At 39.2% G+C, this 19,815-nt stretch overlaps 1 protein-coding gene across 7 annotated transcripts in view; it reads left to right on the forward strand.

The window, feature by feature from the left end:
* INPP4B (inositol polyphosphate-4-phosphatase type II B) overlaps window positions 1-19,815 on the forward strand; it is a 709,083-nt gene that overhangs the window by 571,377 nt on the left and 117,891 nt on the right. For all 7 annotated transcript variants that reach the window (XM_055144517.1, XM_055144520.1, XM_055144516.1 and 4 more), the window contains 2 exons: window positions 6,958-7,135; window positions 10,484-10,687. In XM_055144517.1, the coding sequence (XP_055000492.1) occupies window positions 6,958-7,135; window positions 10,484-10,687 (382 nt within the window). The remainder of the gene's footprint in view (window positions 1-6,957; window positions 7,136-10,483; window positions 10,688-19,815) is intronic.

Raw genomic sequence — 19,815 nt, forward strand, 5'->3', positions numbered from 1 at the left:
CATCCTCATCACTTCCCAAGGATATCCCATGCCCTTTCCCAGTCCAGAGAACACATGCTCTGACCTCGTATTTGGGACTGGAGTCTGCTTATATCTGCTCTGATTCTCTACTGTGATTTTTCTACACCTGAATGGATCATGGTCCAGGATTAAGATAAGAAGGTTTTGAGACTGGTTAGAATCAGGAGGCCTAGTCTGGTTACTCCTCCAGGTCACCTTTACACAACAGTGAGCATCAAAAATACCAGAAGTCAAAAAGACAGAGCTAGAATGCATGAAGACCAACCCTGCGGAAGATGGCAAAGAAAATAAGGGCAAGTGAATTCGAGGATAAGTGAAAATAGGAGATGAAAAAGGAATGGAAACACATTGGACTTTAGAAAGATCATCATCATCATCATCATCATCATCATCATCATCATCATCCCGTTGATCATGGATTTTCTCAAGCAGTCTCAGTAACGTCTTCATTCATCCTAGCCCTGAGATTTTAGAAGCCTCTCTTTCCTCGTCCTTCCCAACGGTGCCGCATTGGAGGCTCTTTCAGGGTCAGGGGAATGGGGACCATCATTGTTACTGGTTTTCGCTTATGAATATGCCACAGAGAGCTTGTCAGGCTCTCCCAGGTGGGCAGGAAACTCTTGGTAGCTTGCCAGGTTCTCCAAAAGGGAGAACTAGGCTATAAGATGTCGCTTCCGGGAGCTTGGTTTTAGTCTCTGGACGTTGACCGTTGATGGGATTACACTGCGCTGGGGGCAGTTTCTGGGTGTGACCACCTAGCTACTGGAAAATGGGGAATCTGGGCGGAAGAGGCCCAGTCCCGATCCAAGCAGGCTTGGATATATCAGCCCTGGGTCCCACACACCTGGGTTCCTCTGCCTGTTCCTTCATGTGTGAGGCTCATCCGAACGTGTGGAGAGGGGCCTTGAGCATGGCTGTGGCTGGGCTCCAGAGGTCTTCAGCTGCTGGAGCTCTGCTCGGGGTGGGGAGGGAAACTCAACCCACCCCTCCGAATGGCCCCCGTGAAGACAGCCAGGCGCGGGGGCAAGAGACTCTGCCTAGAAAGCTCATACGCCATATTATTATATAACATGAAAAAATAATTGGGTGAGACTGAGAAACAAATGAGGGGAAGGAGCCCTTAATGTTAAAGAAATCGCAGATAAAAAGCTGCAAAGTGAAAAGTAAGGCTGTGATCACAGCCAATAAGCTCTGAGGACAAGCAAGGCTGAATGAAGATTGGATGTGTGGGGCAGGGGAGGGGGGAGAGTTTCATTTTTATTTTTTTTCTGTCTTAATTAGTATCTCTTGTCACAGAGATATTAACGGGCAGCCTCACTTTTGCTCAGAATACTCTGGCTCTAAAATCTCCATGAAATCATTATTTACAGAAAGGTAAGGTTTAAAGATAAATATCCCTTTAAGCTCAAATTATTGAACTCGTTTGATTATCTAAGTGACGTCCACAGGAGGAAAACAAAACAAATACTGGTTTCCCATAGTTCTTTTCTCTAAGCCATACTTCTAGAAAAGGAGAAGAGAAAAAAACAGGGAAAGGTGGAAGAGAAAAAAGCAGAGAGGGGAGTTTTTCCCTCCCATGATTTCATGAAGCACATTGTTAAGCCCTGTGAAGCCAGAAAGGTATATTCAGGTGCACTAAGGTGTAAATTTTCATTTATTATCCACATGGTTTTTTTCTCAGTTAGAGCAAAGAGCCTGTCTGTCCCTCCCTGTGGATTTTAAAGATCATTTTTCTTTTTTTGTGCAAGTAGCATGTGCATTGAGGAAAAAGCAAGGGGCTTAGATTTTTCTCTCAAGATTCTTTCTTTCAGCGAAGCAAAGCGGTTTCATCTCTGCGCCTCTCCTGGCTGGCCTCACCCTCCCCTCTTCTTTCCTTCCTTTCTACCTACTTGCGTCTTCCTCGCCTCTCACCCCGATTTTTTTAAGACTCTATTACTATTTCACTGGGGCCAACATAGGACTAAGAAAAAAGAAGCCTATTGCAATATATATATATGTATATCTTTTATGATCAAGAAATTGCAGACTAGAATATAAGGGTTGAAATGGGGAGAGTGGAATTCATCAAAGCCGATAGGTAAATGTCCTTTGCAACAGAGTTGGTGGAAGGTCTAAATAAAGCAGAAGGTGTTGGACTTTGAGGCAGGGGCAGGGAGCTATGGAAGAGATGCTTTGAAGGAAGTTGCAGACGCTTTGTGTCTCTCTCCTTGCCTGATGCTGCCTCCTTCAAACCTGAAGCGTGAGTCAAGGACTTTGATGCCCGAGAGTAAGGGCTAGTGGGGAGACTCCTTTGCAGGCTCTTGGATCCATCCTGGTGGTGGAAGACATGGGTGGCAGCTAGCAGGGATGCTGCACTCAGTGTGGAGATCAGTGGTTTGGCTTTGCACATGCTTTGAAGGGAAATATCTGCCGATTTCCTGGAAAAAAATTTTTTTGAATGAAAATTAAGAAAAGAAGAAAACAAACCCAGATCACACATCTAGTGGATGTGCATAAACCATGATGGAAAGACACAAAGATCCTGGTTGTTGAGAAATGGGAGTGGGGTGATTCCTTGACAAGGACAGAAGCCATCAAGAAATCCTTCCTTTGTGGGGGGGAGTGGGAACAACCCCACGATTCTCAGGGCTTACTCCTGGCAGTGCTCAGGGGACCATGTGTGGTACTGGGACTTGGACTCAGGTCAGCTGTGTGCAAAACAAGTGCCTTAACACTTAGAATTATCTTTTGGGCCCCAAGGGACCCTTTCTGGTTTGGTTTAATATTTTTTTTGGGGGGGAAGGAGCAGGGTGTTTGGGCCACATCCAAAAGTGCTCACAGTTTATTCCTGAATCTGTGCTCAGGGATCACTCCTGGTAGGCTTGGGGAACCATATAGAATGCCAACTACTGAGCCAGGTTGACTACATGCAAGGAAAATGCCCTGTCACTGTAGCACTGTCGCCCTGTTGTTCATCGATTTGCTCGAATGGGCACCAGTAACCTCTCCATTGTGAGACTTGTTGTTACTCTTTTTGGCATATCGAATACGCCACAGGGAGCTTGCCAGGCTCTGCTGTGCGGGTGGGATACTCTCGGTAGCTTGCCGGGCTCTCCAAGAGGGATGGAGGAATCGAACCCAGGTCGGCCACATGCAAGGCAAAAGCCCTACCCACTGTGCTATTGCTCCAGCCCAGCAAAATGCCCCATCCACTGTAATATGGCTCTGGTCCTGGAACCTTTAGTTTTAATTGGAATTTAGGAGAAATGTCTATACTGCACAAGTGAATTTGATAGTCAGCACCAGAACGTCTGAAAATTAGGGGACTAGAAAAAGACTTGAAGCATAAATATACACTCCAAGGTATTTAAACATATGTTTTATTATATTTTGATTCACAATTAGAGTTTATAAATGGAGTATTATTTTTCTGTGCTTTATTTTCTTTTTTATCTACAAAATATGACTTTTTTATCTACAAGATAGAAGTCTACACAGGTATGAATATGTGTATCCTAATTAACTGAGGCCCTCAATTTTTATTAGTATATACATATATGCACAGTGCAGTTTATTATTTAATCAATGGAGTATTTACCAAGAAATTAAGTTTACTTCACTACTCTTATAATTACTCTACTATTATATCCTATAATTTTTTTTGACCAAGCAAATATTTTGTCTTTCTTCTGGTTCTGTCTGATTGATAGTTGATTTTAGTGTTTAGATTCAATTTAAATTTCAGACTACTATAAAACAGAGTTTAAGTATATTCTTTTTATCTCTATAATTAAATTATACTCATAATTTTCCATTTAAGAAGCTATAACTGTTAAAATATATGACATGTTTCAAGAGTAAAGCACTGAATGGATAGATGAAATTTATGTTGACTTAAAATTATTTTGTGGGTGGTGATTTTTTTTCTATACCACACAATTTAATTCTGGACACCAATGTTGACTTTTATTGTGGAAAATGAATCTTTCAGCCTTACTAGGTAAGATGCTCATTAACAGATCATTAGAAGAACAAAAATGGCTGCTACCTACTCAACTCTTCTCCAGCAGAGACTGACTTGGGAACTGGGGATTGCGGCTCTTTCATACCATGGTGCTTCTAGACTAAACGGGGGAAGGAGAGGAGTTATGGAACACACAGGAGAAATCAAGGAATGAGGTTAAGGAAAGGGAACCAGAGCAACTTGGAGTGAATGTAAAGATGGAATACAGAAGGAGCATGAGAATTCATTTAGATTAAGAAACTAGAAGGAATTTTTATCCGTTTCCTTGGGTAGCATAATCGAAGGTTTACAGGGGCTCAGACATTGCACGGCCAACCTACCTGCCTCAGGATTCCTGGTGTGCTTGTTATACTCCTGGAAATAGACTCTCAAGGAATCAACTTTCTTTCATAAAATACCTAGGCCTGTCCTCAGTGCCAAGAAAGTCGAGGCCTACAAAATCTGATGCCCCTGGCACCAGTGAATATAAGGAATAAGTGTTGCTGGGCCGGGGATACTTCAATGGCTTGGGCATGCTTTGCAAGCAGGAGACCTGAATTTGATTGGTAGCTTATGGCCACCTCAGGGTCACCTGAACACCAGTGGGAGCCAGCCCTGTACGCAGAGCCAGGAAGGAAGAAAGAAAAGGAGGCGGGTGGGGGGGGGAGAAAAAGGAGGGAGGGGGAGAAGAAGGAGGAGCAGAGAGAGGATGGGAAGGAGGAAAGAAAGGAAGGAAAGGAAGGATGGGAACCAAGGAAGGAAAAGGAAAGAAGGGAGGAAGAGAGGGAAGAGAGGAAAGGAGAGGAGGAGACACTTCAGGGAGTTTGCAGGGAAACAGACATGTAGGATCAAGCAGGAGTTGATGATGCTGAGGAACTACGTGCCAGTGAAGGAGCAGGAATGGTCCTGGGTAAAGAGGAAAAGTGCTGGTGTCAGAGGAATGCTTGGGGGCGGGAGGGGGGTGGGCAGGGGGAGACCAGACGATGCTCTGAGAAAGCACAGTTCAGTTCTGTGAGGGGAAAGAGGGCGGCCCCCAGGTCTGGAGAACTGCAGCTGTGGAAGGACTCAGCACTTGGAAGCTTGCCAGGATGGAGGACACGGCACCAGGGAGCCAACAGGAGACTACAGAGCAGGGAGAGGACCGTGAGCCACTGCCCGCCCAGAGCTCCTGCCTTGGGGATGCGGGAGATGCTCACTCCAAGCTCTCAGAGGCGCTGGGCTACACGCAGATGCCCACCCTGCCTCAGCATCTGTGCCCGAAGAGAGTCGTTTTCTCTGCAAAAATTGTGTGGGTTGAGTAGGCTCCAGTAGAAGGACAGAAAGGGATGTCCCAGTCTACGGGGCTTGTTCAAGGCCTCCTCCTTCCTGCCGGAGGGGACCAGAAGAGACAGAGATTACCCTGCACTGTTCCTTTCTCCCCATTGTCACTTGATTTTCATCTGCATTAAAATACGTATAATAAGTACTTTAGGTATGTTCTATTTTGCGCTCCTGCTGCTGAGTTATAAAGGTCTCCAAGTACAAAATTAAGAGCAATTTCTCTTGTGTCTCCACAAGTGCTGTGTCTCTTGCCTTTACACACCCATACCCACCTTCCTGGGGTCCCCGTACCCCATGTTCTGAATAGTCTAAGCAACCTTTTACAAATATGCATGCTTACATGCATAAAATGATGGGAATATGCTGTCAAACATGTATTATATGCCTACATAAAAATATATGTAAACATGTTTATGCATGCCTAAAATTTTACACATGAGGTAGATAAAAATAGACGTAAATTTGGTGTGAAATATACATGCTTACATAAAATACTGAGAAATATTAAAATACATAAAATGACAACAGTTATATTTGAAAAAAAATTATTGTACCCTGAAGAAACTCTTCCTTTCCCCTGAAAATCTTTAGCAGAAAAAAAAGAGGTGAATGCTATCTAGATATTGATTTTTCTGATTGGGTGCTACTGTTTCAGAATAGCAAATGGAAGCATGGGAATTGTAATAATTTAGCTGATAAGTGCAGAGAAAATATCCTATAAATGCTCCAAAAAGGTTGCAAAATCTATGTTTCTGAGATTGGAGGCAGTCTGTGGAGACGTGTCACCAACCATGGTCTCTCCTTTTCCTCTCTGCTCTGTGATTTACTGTTTTCCATTTATTCCTGTTGGAAGGCTCCCTGGATATCTCCTAAGATTCATCAGAGATTCCCATATTCTATGAAATCTAGCCCCCTCCCCAAAACATGTTTGCCCAGTCCAGATGATGCTTGTAAATGTCAGTAATTCTTTAATTGATTTTAGATGTTTTACAAATTAAAGAATAAATTAATTAAAGAATAAATAAATTGCAAAATGGTGATTTTGTATAATGAAATTTTAGATGAGAAATATCTCCTTTTCTAGCCAACAAAATTCACTATATGGACAGTAGAATTAATTAAATGGATACACATTTCTCAGTTTTTAGGATGCTTTCTTTCCCCTATTTTCAGGTACTATGGGGGATAATGTGGTGGTAGTTAATGAGTGTACACTGGCAAATACAATTTTAGGCACTTTATATGAATGATCACCAATCATACTCACCCCTTAGGATCATCATGATAATTAGTTTTGTTTTCCTGATGAGAAAGTTGAAGCTTGCCAAAAGTCCCCCAGCTAGCAAGTTGAAGAATTAGGATTTATATTTAGATTGTCCTGAATATAAACACTTATGCTTCTCCCTTGGTACTGTCTGATCTCAAGTTCATTATTTAGTAATACTAATAGGTTGCCAATCATTGGCATTATGTAATCATAGTGGGGAAATAAGTGATTCAAATTATTATATCGAGTTTTATAAATATCTTAGAATAAATCTGTTCAACAGAAGTCACATTTGGAATTCCTTATATCATTTGCCATCTGCTATTAAGGGCTGCAAGTTAACTTGCTTTTATTCTTGTTATTGCAGTACTGGATATCAGTTTATTTACTATTCACCTGAAAACACAGCCAAAGCAAAAGAAGTTCTCAGCAACATCAATCAACTACAACCCCTGATAGCAACCCACGCAGACCTACTGCTTAATTCTGCAAGCCAGCACTCACCAGACAGCCTGAAGAATTCTTTAAAGATGCTTTCAGAAAAAGTAAGATCCAAATCATCACTACAGAGGGGGAAATGAAATACCCCAAGCCCCACCGGTGCTGCTTTCTGCATGCATTGCCTTTCATAGAATCTGGAAATGTAAAATAGACGAGGTTGAAAACTAAGCTTCAAAGTATTGCCACAGGATCAAAATGAATTGGCCTCATACTCTTTTTAAATCTGACTGAGCTTTAATTTTGTTTCTTTTCCCTAGTAGGAAATGGAACCTGTTACTGGGTGAGGTTTATTTTCTCTTTTTCTTGACATCTTTTATTTTTCTCTGCTTCATGGTCTTATAAGAAAAATAAATTAGATTTTGAAAATTATTTTCCCTGGTGGCCACCTAATATTTCTGCATTGGGAGGTATACATTGGTGCGGGACTGTCATTTCATTTGAAAGCAGAACTGCACTGTGGACTCTCCTCACTCACATGGGAATTCCTCTGCCTCAGTTTACTTTTCACTTGAGAAGCTCCTCAAATTTCTACAACTATTAGTATTGCTTGATATGTAGAGGGCTAAACGTTAGTATGTTCAAAAGTCATGTGACATGGGGTAGATTTCAAGTATCAACTTCGTAGGACTTTTAATTTCCTTGATATCTCCTAGTTGCAAGAACAACAATGTACAGATATGTGGAAATTAAACAACAACCTTAATATTTGATTTAGTAGTTGATTTAATTTGACTATAAAATATCAGGTCTAAATTGAGCTATGTTTACTAAGTCAGGTTGGGCAGGAGAATGGAGAGTTTTCCATAATATATGGATATCAGGAAGCTCCTTCGTATAGAAAACATTGGAATAGTTTGCTGTATACAGGATCTTCATCTTTCTGATTCAGAAAGTTTCGAAGAAGTTGAATGTATTTTTTAATTTACATGCCAAGAGATAAAATATTACTTCATTTTGGGGCTGGAGCAATAGCACAGCTGGTAGGGCATATGCCTTGTACTCGACCAACCTGGGTTTGATTCCCAGCATCCCATATGGCCCCCTGAGCACCGCCAGGGTTAATTCCTGAATGCAGAGCCAGGAGTAACTCCTGTGCATCACCTGGTGTGACCCAAAAAGCAAAAACAAAAACAAAAACAAAACTCCATTTATTTATGGAATTTTAACTTAAAATTTATGTGCATTGTAATCAGCTACTCCCTAAAAATTTGAGTTGCAGAACTACAAGAATATATTGTATTTTCTCTTGGATCTTAGATGATAAATCAACTCAAGTGAGATTTGAATAGATGAAGTGGAAACTCTGTGTATTCATGCGATGGGAAGAAAATGGTGGCACTTATCAGAACTGTATAAGAATTCACTGGATATAAGCAGATATTCAAGCAACACAGTAATTATATGTTATAAAGACTGGAAATGTAGTTCCAGCAATTCAAAGAAGACAAGCTATTTTGCTCTAAAAATAAATCAAAAGAATTTATTGAAGCCATCAACAGAAAAATAGTTTAGTTAAGCAGAATGGAAGTAAATCCCCATTTTTAATATTTAAATTCACATTCTATATGCTAAACAGAAAATAATGCAAATAACAAGTTTCCCATTTTGCTACAACTATACTGACTTATATGAGTAATGTCTAGCCTACTTTTACATCAGCATTTTTTATTATAACTTCCATTTTTCACATTGGGAATATCGTATGATACTTTTCAATTCTTTCCCATCAAAATTTGCCTTTTTATTTTTATTTCTTATTCAAAATATATCCCAAAATTTTATTCCTGTATATTCTTTTGTTCTATCATATTCTATATCTACTTATCTTCAAAGCAGCTTCAATCTAACTAGAAGAGGATGCAAAATGTAGTTAGAACATCCAATGAAGTTTAGCAATTAAGAGAGTCACGTTGGGAATTGTGCTCATGATTATAAGAACTGGAAAGGGTTCAAAATTCTTAGGGAACTGGTCTTAGAGTAGATGACAGGATGACTGGACGTCTACACGAAACATCTAGATTGAAGGTAGCTGGACTGATAGGTGGTATGGAGTCAGGGGAAAGCTATTCAATTATTTCAGAAACTTGAGATCTGTCTTACCATATTGCCAGTAGTCAACATTTCCTTGCATAGACCATCACTTATTTCTCAGCTTCTTGGTCTAGTTAATGAAGAAGTCACTGAAAGACACCTGTCCAATGCTAGAATTTAATCACCAATGGCAATGACGGGCCTACATACATAGATAGCCTCATTTTATTGAGCACTTGTTTTGCTCATGGTTTAACTGGTTTTCCTTAACTGCTGACAGTAAAAGCAGGGATATTGAAAGGGATTCAGTAACCATTGGTTGAGGCGGGGCACTAATGACTGTGCCAACAATTGCCTTGAGTTACAGCAATGATAAAGCTAGCATTATGTCCAAGAGTTTCTTGTTACACGGTGCTGGTACCAACTGTTATTCCAAGTAACACTATGTGCTCAAGGACTCTTTCTTAACAGATTATGAAGTATTAATAAGTTAACAATGTGGGTCATTCTTGATGTTGCTTCTCCAATCTTTGAACAGATTGTTAAGCCATGTGCATGTTAAGTGTACTATAACACAGAAAAGCAATTACCGCACCCTTCAATAATTACAGGGGAAAGCTATGAAACATTTCATCAGGAAATTGCAAAGTAGAGCTGTAAAGTTCTTGACTGTTGAGCAGCTGTCATTACCTGAGTACTTAGTAGGTATTTACCACCAGCTTGTAAAATCCGCAAGTTTCACAGCAACCTCATTAACACTGAGCATTACTGAGACCATTTGGTGGAGGAGACAGTTTAGGGAGTGATAATAAGGAATAAATGCCAACTGCGTTCATGGGAAAGACTGTTTCATCTCTACTGTTGAAATCTGTCCATCAGGCAAAAAAAAGAAAAAAACAAGAAATGGTCGCCTGTCCCTGTTTTTTTCAAAAGACGTTTTTGTGGGTGGCCTTTAAATTTGTTTCAAAGATAATTCCACGTGGTCTGAATTCCACATCTTCATTCAAGCTGCATTTGGACTTTCCTGAAAGACAGAGGAGGTCGTTGTTCAAACGATCTTCCCCAGCGAAATTGACCTCTAGAGGCAGGTCTGGAACCAATGAGGGGGCCCAGGAGACAGAAGGTGTTGCTAGCACACACAGAACCCCAGCGTTAACTTTTAGGACAGGAAGATTCAAGGTCTTGGCCATTTCCCCAGAACGAACGATTTTTCTTTGATCGATCAGTATAAATCATTTTCTCTCTCTGTCGTCTGTTCTTTTCCCGCCATCCAGACCAAGTGCCAAGAGATCTGCAGTTGACCTTTTAATGGCTCTCGGCAGACCTGGCTGTGTTTCTAATTCTGGTGCGTTTCTTTCTAGACAGAGCTTTTTGTACATGCCTTCAAGGATCAGCTGGTCAGAAGTGCTCTTTTAGCACTCTACACTGCCAGGCCGGGCGGGGTCCTAAAGAAACCCCCTTCTCCTAAGGACCTGACGGTGGAGAGTGACCCCCAGGAACTTCCCCCACCCGTGAAAAGGCAAGACTCCATCCCGCACCACTCCGACTACGACGAGGAAGAGTGGGTAAGTCTCACGCACGTCACTTCCCTCCCTGCTCCCGCAGTTCAATCCTGAGAAATAAAGAGTCATCAGAAATGTTTTCTTTTCATCAAGACAGGTAGGAATGCAGTCATTATACAGTGTGACCAGATAGGTCAGCTCTTTTCTCTGGGGACAAATTAGAAGTGGAAATTTTATTTCTGAGCACTTTTATTTTTGCTAGAATAATGTCTTTGATATGAAAGGTATGTAGGTAGGTAGCTAAGGATATGTTATTAAAACAGAGATACCATCATGTCAAAACTCACACTTTTCTTTATTTATTGCTGTGTTAAAATAAGCTATTTAAAAATATTTCTTTAAAAAAGAAAGAAAAACCATGCATAATACTACTACTTGAATGCAGCAAGTATTTTCATCTAAAATATGCCCAGTGGTTTAGTCGGGGGCATGTTTTAGAAGGTGTTTGCATTTATGTTGCGGGGGCTCTATTGCTATTGTTTGGTTTTGGGGGTTTTTTGAGGGAGGGGGAGCATGAACACCGGTTGGGGTTTACCCCGGTAAGAGATCACCCCTGGCAGCACTTGGGAGTAGGAACCATCTGCCGTCCGTTCCCAGGGCCTAAACAGTTAGCAGAGCTGACACTCTACTGGCCTTGCTCTCTGGCCCTTCCTTTGCACTGAAGTGGTAGCAGACATCAAGAGTCCCTAAATTCCTCTTGTTCATTGCACTGTTGCTGAAAAGTGCTCTAAAACTGTCAAAAGGATGTCAGTCAAAGCACCTAAAAAACACTAGTAAAGGAAACGAAAAAGGCAATTTTGCAATCAGAACTCTAGTTGGGCAGAATAAGACAGGAGAAACGCCACAGAACTGAGAAAGGGGGAAAGTGGGTAGTATTTCTGAGTCAGTATTAATTAGCTAAGTTCCCTCCGCACTCTGTTCACTTCAGACATTCTCTCTGTCTCTCTGTCTCTGTCTCTATCTGTCTGTCTGTTTCTGTCTCTGTCTGTCTGTCTGTCTGTCTCTCTCTCTCTCCTCCGTTCCTTGTTTAACTGAGGAAAGGATATGTTAGCTACATATTACTTATTAAATATTTAATAATTACTTTCCCTGCCACCTGAAATTTCAAAGTATTCAGGGAGTAAATTATTTGAAAGGCCTGGGTCTCCAAAAAATTGTTTTCAGAAAAACCTGTGAAGGGATGCAGCCTTTCCTTTTGATGAAATATTGAGCACAAGAAAGACAGAGCTAGGCTCCAAGAGGTAAATGCTGAATAAGTATTTGTTGTTGCTGATTAAGATTGCATTTCTCCCACTGCAGCAGTTTTCAAAAGAACATAATATAATACTTCTCCATTTTACCTTCACCTTCGTCTTCAATTTATTCACAATTCCAAGGTGTGCTTGCCTCTTAACCTCTCCGAAGTTCAATTTTCTCAACTGTTAAGTGAAAATAACAGTACCAGTTTGCTTAGCACTTAGGATGATCAGGGGGGAAATGATTTACCTGTATGATAAGGTTCCATTATCTGGAAAGGAGTAGGTAAATGGATGCTATTACTTTTGTATTATTGTTATATGTGTTCTAAGGCATGCGAATTTCATAATCCTTTTATGAGAACCATCTCTATCCCTTGAGATAAAGCATGATGGATATATCATAAACCGTGGAGTGTGAACTTGAGTTTGGATAGATAGACCAAAGAGCATTCATTTCCTTTAATTAACTGTACAGTGTAGTGCTAAACTCTTGGTACATAATTTCCACTTGATGTTAAAGGAGAGTTTGGGAACTGAATCTGTTTATCGTTTGATTTCCTAACTCATCTCATGGTGTTAGGCAAACTATCCCTCACGCCCTCCTCCTCCTGGTCAAAATACCTCACTTCCTCCCTTGTTATCTCCCTGTTTTTAAAAGATATAGGACCTTTTAAATGGTAGGTGTGTCAAGTGGGAAGGAAAGTGACAAGGGATGTACACGCAGAGTCTGGTGGATAGAAAACGTGCTAGCATCGTGCTGTGGCAGAGAGACAGGTGGGGTGATGTAGGCTCTGCTAGCATGACTTCAGCTCAAAATTTGGGGGTCTTCCCCCCATTTTTATTGAAGCACGGTGGTTTAAAATACCCTTAAAAGACAGGTTTTCATGCATATAACGTCCCAGCACAACACCCACATCCACCAAAGTCTCAAAGATCCCTCCCACCACCCAAGACCCTCACCCCATTGTCCCCAGATAATGTCTATTCTGTAGATCAATTAGCAGATTCTATTGCCTTTGGCCATTGTGTGTGTGTGTGTGTGTGTGTGTGTGTGTGTGTGTTGCCTTACTCAATGTATATCCCACAATCCGAGGTCTCAGAAGTCATCTGTAAGATTTGTCACCTGGAATGTCTTGGTAAATGTGGTGCTTGGAAAACACCTTCCTGACATTCCTGATGCTAGTAGAGCTTTGTCTCCTTAGTGTTTGTATTTTGTTTGTTTGTTTCCTTCAGCGACAGGCAGGGTAAGAATGATTACCCTCCTCCTCTCTTTTCATGGGAATTCTAAATTTTCTCCAGAGCCCACTGTTTCTAGGAAGTGTATAAATAAAGTCTAGATTTACCGCAGTTGCAAGGAAAATTGTTTGTCCCACCATTCGATAATATTTTCTAAACTCTCTCCTTCTCAATAGAACTCTACCATATTTGAAATAGTAGCCAAGTTTGATAATTATATATTATTCTTAATGATTTTTCTCTTGGCAACCACTTACTCTTAATATTAACCCAAGAGGTGAAAATTCCTTGTTAAAGAGAAATAACTTCAATCGAAGTATAAACTCTTTAATATTACTTTCAGAGCTTCCTGAAACTTTAAAAAGTTGAGTAAATCCAAAGAAAATTTAGCTAATTGAAAAATGCCTGTAGAGACTGCTACTAAATGAATTGGAAACATAACTTTGTGTACTACTTTTCTTAGTTAATTAGGCATTGGGAAAGTTCCGGCACTGATTACAGTTCTAAACTACTTCCTGAAATAATTTAGTGTTTTAATTAACTTAATTAAGTTTCTATGTGACTACACGAAAATATTGTCTGATAAGTTAGGTTAGTTTAGGTTTGCAGATAAGATGACAGGCACTGCATTGTTAAAAATCAATTTGATTCACTTAATTTTTGATTGCGATTATAGCTGTGACAGTTACCTAACTTGAACATCTGCATTTAGCTTCTAATAAAAAAAAGTGCTGGGAAAGTAAGCACTGTCACTGTCATCCCATTGCTCAAAGCACATATTAAATTATTATTATTATCATTGTTATTATTATTATTATTATTTCACTTTTATACACTGCTAATAAACATAAAAAACTTTCCTTTTAAGGTCAGGAGAGATACTCCTAATTTCTCGCTAGTGAGAAGATCTTTTTATTTTCAATGTTGTTGGCAAAATACTAGATAATCTTATCAGTAAAGCACGGAATGAAAGTAATATGATCACTGATCAGGAAGAAAATTCTGTTATCTGTTAGATTTTGCTTTTAAAAAATGATTGCATTCTTTTAAAGGTTTACTTCCCTGAAGTTTGTAAACAATTAAGCCTCCTAGGAATACTGCCATTTTACGACAATCTGTGCAAATCGACTTTGGGCTGGTGAGGATGATGTAATGGCCACCCCCGCCCCCCTCATCTCTGCAACAGATGCTTCCAGCAGCTGGGATTCCAGGATTAGTTTGTCCAAAATATGAACGCATGTCATCCAACCAAAGTAATAGCTGACCCAAATTTCTGTGGTTTCCAGTAATTAAACTATTCTTCTAGCACACTATAATTTCACTTCAGCATTACAACATTGGAGGGTTTGGGGTTAAATCTGCCTAACTCTCTTAAAATTGTTTTTAACAAAGAGAAAAAAATGTGCATGCATGTGTCTGTGTGTGTCTGTGTGTGTATCTGTGTGTACAGTGTGTGTCTATGTGTGTGTCTGTGTAGCGTGTTTCTGTGTGTGTTTCTGTGTATCTGTGTGTATGTATGTGTCTGTATATGTGTGTATATGTGTCTGTGTGTGTATGTGTGTACAGTGTGTGCCTGTGTGTGTCTGTGTGTATAATGTGTTTCTGTGTGTGTCTGTGTATCTATGTGTGTATGTGTGTATCTGTATATGTGTGTATGTGTCTGTGTGTATGTGTGTCTGTATATGTGTGTATGTGTCTGTGTATATGTGTGTGTCTGTGTGTACAGTGTGTATCTGTGTATATAGTGTGTTTCTGTGTGTGTCTGTGTACCTGTGTGCATGTGTGTGTCTGTATATGTGTGTATATGTGTCTGTATATATATGTGTGTGTATCTGTGTGTGTGTGTGTTTGTATAGTGGGAGTTGAAGACTTAGGCCACATCCAGCTCTGCTCAGGGCTTACTCCTGTCTCTCTGCTCAGGAGCACCCCTGGCAGGGCTGGGGAGATCATGTGCAGTGCTGGGAACTGACCCCAGGTCAACTGTGCAAGGCAAGCACCTTAACCATAGTAGTATTTCTCCAGTCCACGGGAGAAACTTGTAATCATTGATTTTCTGACCCATTCCAACAAAGTACTGAACTAGGTGGAAGCCCAGTTTTTTGTTGAATTGCATTACCGTAAGTTGGGCAATATTTTAGTATCCAAATTGCCCTGTTTATTTCATGTTATGTAAATCAACATTTAAATATCAATTTCTGTTCTTTAGAAGAATATTGTCTCTACCTTAATAAAGTGCATTTATATTACATTAGAACAATAGTTGGTCTATATTAACCTTAATAATTTTAATAAATTCTAGATTTTTAGCATCAACTTCACAGTAATTGTTATGTCAAGCATTCTGTTAATAAAGTCGGCATATAACCTGGGAAAAAGCCTTGTGACTCAATACTCTGTAACTCAATATTCCCAGAAATCCCATTTCAAAATAAGGTTTACCTGAACTCCATGTCCTAATGCTATTCACCAAACATCTCACTGTTCTTTTTGTGCTACCTCTTTCTCTAATGTTGTCTAGAACCGTGATAGATGTTGATTCTTGGCAGAAGAGTTTGCAGAGTTATTATAGTGTCATAATACAAGATAGTAAGAACAGATCATTGCAAAATATTACCCAGGTTGGGCACAAAATGTATTTAGCCAAGTTTTCCATAGGCAAACTGCAGGAATCCTTATTCTCAACTTCTCTTGACAATTTCAGCTTCTTAGACCTTATCTAGGGAATAAAATTGAGGTCACAGATAAATCAGAAATATCTTTGCAGATTGATATTCAAAAATGATTCTATTAGCTCTCTAGCTAGAATTACTCTATGTGGAAACACTGACTTGAGGAAGCAAATAAATAATTCCCATCAAGAGGTAATAAATTCTTACAGACTACTAGACACTAAGCTATGATTTAACTCTTCTAAACAACACCTTATAGTTTACTTGCTTAATTAATATATCCATTAAATTTGGGTTCTTTATTTACACTTTATGTTAAAGATAAATTGAGCCATACACACATGCATTTTATTCTAAAACATTTTGTATGGTAAAGCATTAATTTTGCATCATGCAAACAGTCTCATATAAATGGAATTATAATAAGTCATTTATATTTCAGTTTACTCTATATTTTCATAAACTTTATAAACTCTTACAGGACAAAGACAATATCGTGTCTGCTGATGTATCTCACAGGTACTGGAGCACCTGCATAGAAAAAGCTACATGAGACTCATTTATACTATAAAATGATGACCTTAAAATTTATCCTCACAGAATTATTTTTGTTCTTATTTTGAAACATGGAAGACTTAAATTTAGCATAACTTCATTACCATATCACTGTCATACTGTTGCTCATCATTTTGCTCGAGTGGGCACCCGTAACGTCTCCATTGTGAGACTTGTTGTTACTGTTTTTGGCATATCAAATATGCCATGGGTAGCTTGCCAGGCTCTGGCATGTGGGCGGGATACTCTTGGTAGCTTGCTGGGCTCTCAGGGGGATGGAAGAATTGAACCAAGGTCGGCCGCGTGCAAGGCAGATGCCCTACCCACTGTGCTATACCCCCAAATATTTTTCTCTTTCCTTACTTCCTGTTTCCCTACATATTAATCAGTTCAAGTAATTTCAAAAGATTTCCAGGCATGGAAAGCAGTAAGATTGATAAGAGACACACAATAACTGAGATGCACAAAGATAAAGCATGGTGAGTCAGAGAATTCCAGGACCTAGAACCCCAACAGTGATGATTTCAACTTTATTTGGTCCTGTGTCACACAGGGCCTAGCTACGCACAATTTTCAGTATTTCCCTGCACATGTGTTTTGAAGAAATTTTTTTTCCCTTCTGCCCAGTCATTTTCTTTTTCATCCTTAAGTCACACACACAGGTCTGTCTGGTTTTGCTAATCATGTTTATTGACTTTTAATTAGTATATAATATTAATATCAGATGTATAGTATAATGATTCAATATTTTGTGTGCTGCAGAAATATTATTCATATTATTCTAGTCAACTTTAGTTGCCATATAGAGTCGAGCTATTTCTTTCTTGTGAGATGTGAGATGAGAACTACTCATATCTTCTACCTTGTTAGCATTCATGCATGCACCCTAATGCTTTTAACTGTAGATCTCATGCTGTACCTTATGTTCCCATAACTTTAGTTTTTTTATAATGGGAACTTTGAACCTGCTGATCCCATTCACCCATTTTATTCACCTTCTACCCCTTTGCCTTTGGCAACTCTCAGTCAGTTCTCTGTAAATTTACAGCTTGTGTTTTAGATTGCACAGATAAGTGAGATTAGACTTTGTATTTGATCTTGACTTATTTAATTTAGTATAATGCCCTCAAGGACCATCCAATTTGTCACAAATTACAATATTTTATAGTTTATGACTGAATAATACCTCACTGTGTATGCATCACATCACATTCTTCTTACCCATTCATCCATTGGTGGGCACTTGGAGGTCTCCATGGCTTGGCTTTCTAAATAATGCCGTAATGAGTATGGAGATGCATAGATTCACGGTAGTGTTTTCATTTAAAATAAATTAAATATAAGTAGAATTTCTGGACCAAATGGTAGTTCTATATTTAGCATTTCAGACTGTCCGTGCTGTTTTCCATAGTGGAGCCAATTTATATTCTTACCAACGGCAAACAATTTCCTTTTTCCACATTCTTGCTCACATTTATTATTTTCTTGTCTTTTGATGTTAACTGCTCTAACAGGTGTAAGATAGCGCCAAGTGGTTTTGATTTGCATTTCCCTGGTTAGTAGTGATATTGTATATCTTTTCATTTACCTATTAACCATTTGCATGACTTCAAATTTTGCATTCAGATCCTGTTCCTAAACTTAGTCTAAATGGGTTTTTTTTTGAGGTTTTTGGTCTTTTAATGATGTCTAGGTATTAATCCCTTATAAGATATCCAACTTATAAATATTTTCACCACTCAGTCTCTTAGATTTGCTGATTGTTTCTTTTTGTTATATGGAAGCTCTTTTAGTTTGTTGTATTTCTACTTAATGATTTTCCTTTTTTTCTAATTGTTTATGTTGTCAGATTGAAAAAAAACAAGATTAATGTCAAAGAACTTACTATGTTTTCCTCGAGAGGTGTTATGGCTTCAGATCTTATATTCAACTATTTAATCTATTTGGGGTTAATTTGTGTGTGTGGTATAAGATAGAGATGTGGCTTTGGTTTTCACATGCCTGTCTGTTTCCTCAGTCCTACTTGTTGAAGTGTTGACGTGATCCTTCGTTATTTGGTTTTGCTAATTTTATAAAGATGAGTAGAGACTGAAGCATTCACTTTCCCAGTCAGAAAGAGCAGGCAAAGATGGGTTAGAATTAGGCCAGTTTTTACCTCGCTCACAATTTAATCCATCCTATTATCTGTTTTCTTGATGAATGGCAAACATTCCTGAGCTTCTCCAGTATATTTCACCCAGGAGAAATGTGCTGTGAATACTTATCCAGGACCAAAGTCCACCAAAGGTGATTAAGCAAAGTTCATGACTGTCCCTTGAAATGCACAAATGCTCTATTAAGAAAAGAAACCTCAAATCAGAGCATTCTAGGCATGCATATTCATGAAACCCTGCCAATTTCTAGATTTTCCCACATGTAGTTAATAACTTTCACCTTCAGTCCCCGGTTTTATAGCACCTAACAGTATTTCATGGTAGGTGTTCAATGGCTTTTTCAGAAATACAGTAGGAGGGGCTGGAGCAATAGCATAGCGGGTAGGGCATTTGCCTTGCATTCGGCCAACCCAGGTTCGATTCCCAGCATCCCATATGGTCCCCTGAGCACTGCCAAGAGTGATTCCTGAGTGCAGAGCCAGGAGTAACCCCTGTGCATTGCCGAGTGTGACCAAAAAACAAACAAACAAAAACAATTACAGTAGGAATAAGTGAATGATAGATTTGCTGAATCAGCAGTTCATCCTCCAGTTGTAATCAGTGTTTTGAATAAGATTTTTAAAATTTTATATTATGCAATAATAACCTTTAGGGTTTGTATTCAATACCATCATCTGCCTTGGATATTTTTCTAACTCTTACAATGCCTTAATGCCAGAAATTTTGATGTGCATATACATAATCAATATGCAAACTTCAGTACACACATTTTAGAAATTTATGACAGCATTCAAATCAAGGCTCTTAAATCTTGATTTAGAGAATATTGTGACATTATTTCTAACATAGGAATTTTTGAATTTTCCATCAACCTAATAGTTAAAATAAAGCTGAGGTGTATGTCAGCCAAACTATTGACTTAATATTTTAGTGTACATTCAGTTAAGGAAAAAGCTCAGTTCCAGAAAGTGATTGTATGTAGCACATTGACAGTATCATATAATCTAATCAGCTATATAACTAACTATACAGTGGGATGCAGAAGGCATTCAATTATTAATTTAAATTTTAAAACTTAGGGGCCAGAGACATAAGACAATTGGTAAGGACCTTGACTTGCACACTTGGCGTCCGAGCCTTGGCGTGCCGTATGATGCCCTGAGTCCTGTCAAGAGTAATCCGAGTGCAGAGCCAGAAGTAAGCCCTGATCATAGCTGGGTGTGACCAAAAAAAAAAAAACCGAACAAAGAAAACAAACAAAATTAAATTTAAAAGCTTTA

This window comes from Sorex araneus, chromosome 7 (assembly GCF_027595985.1).
Source record: "Sorex araneus isolate mSorAra2 chromosome 7, mSorAra2.pri, whole genome shotgun sequence".
Taxonomy (NCBI): domain Eukaryota; kingdom Metazoa; phylum Chordata; class Mammalia; order Eulipotyphla; family Soricidae; genus Sorex; species Sorex araneus.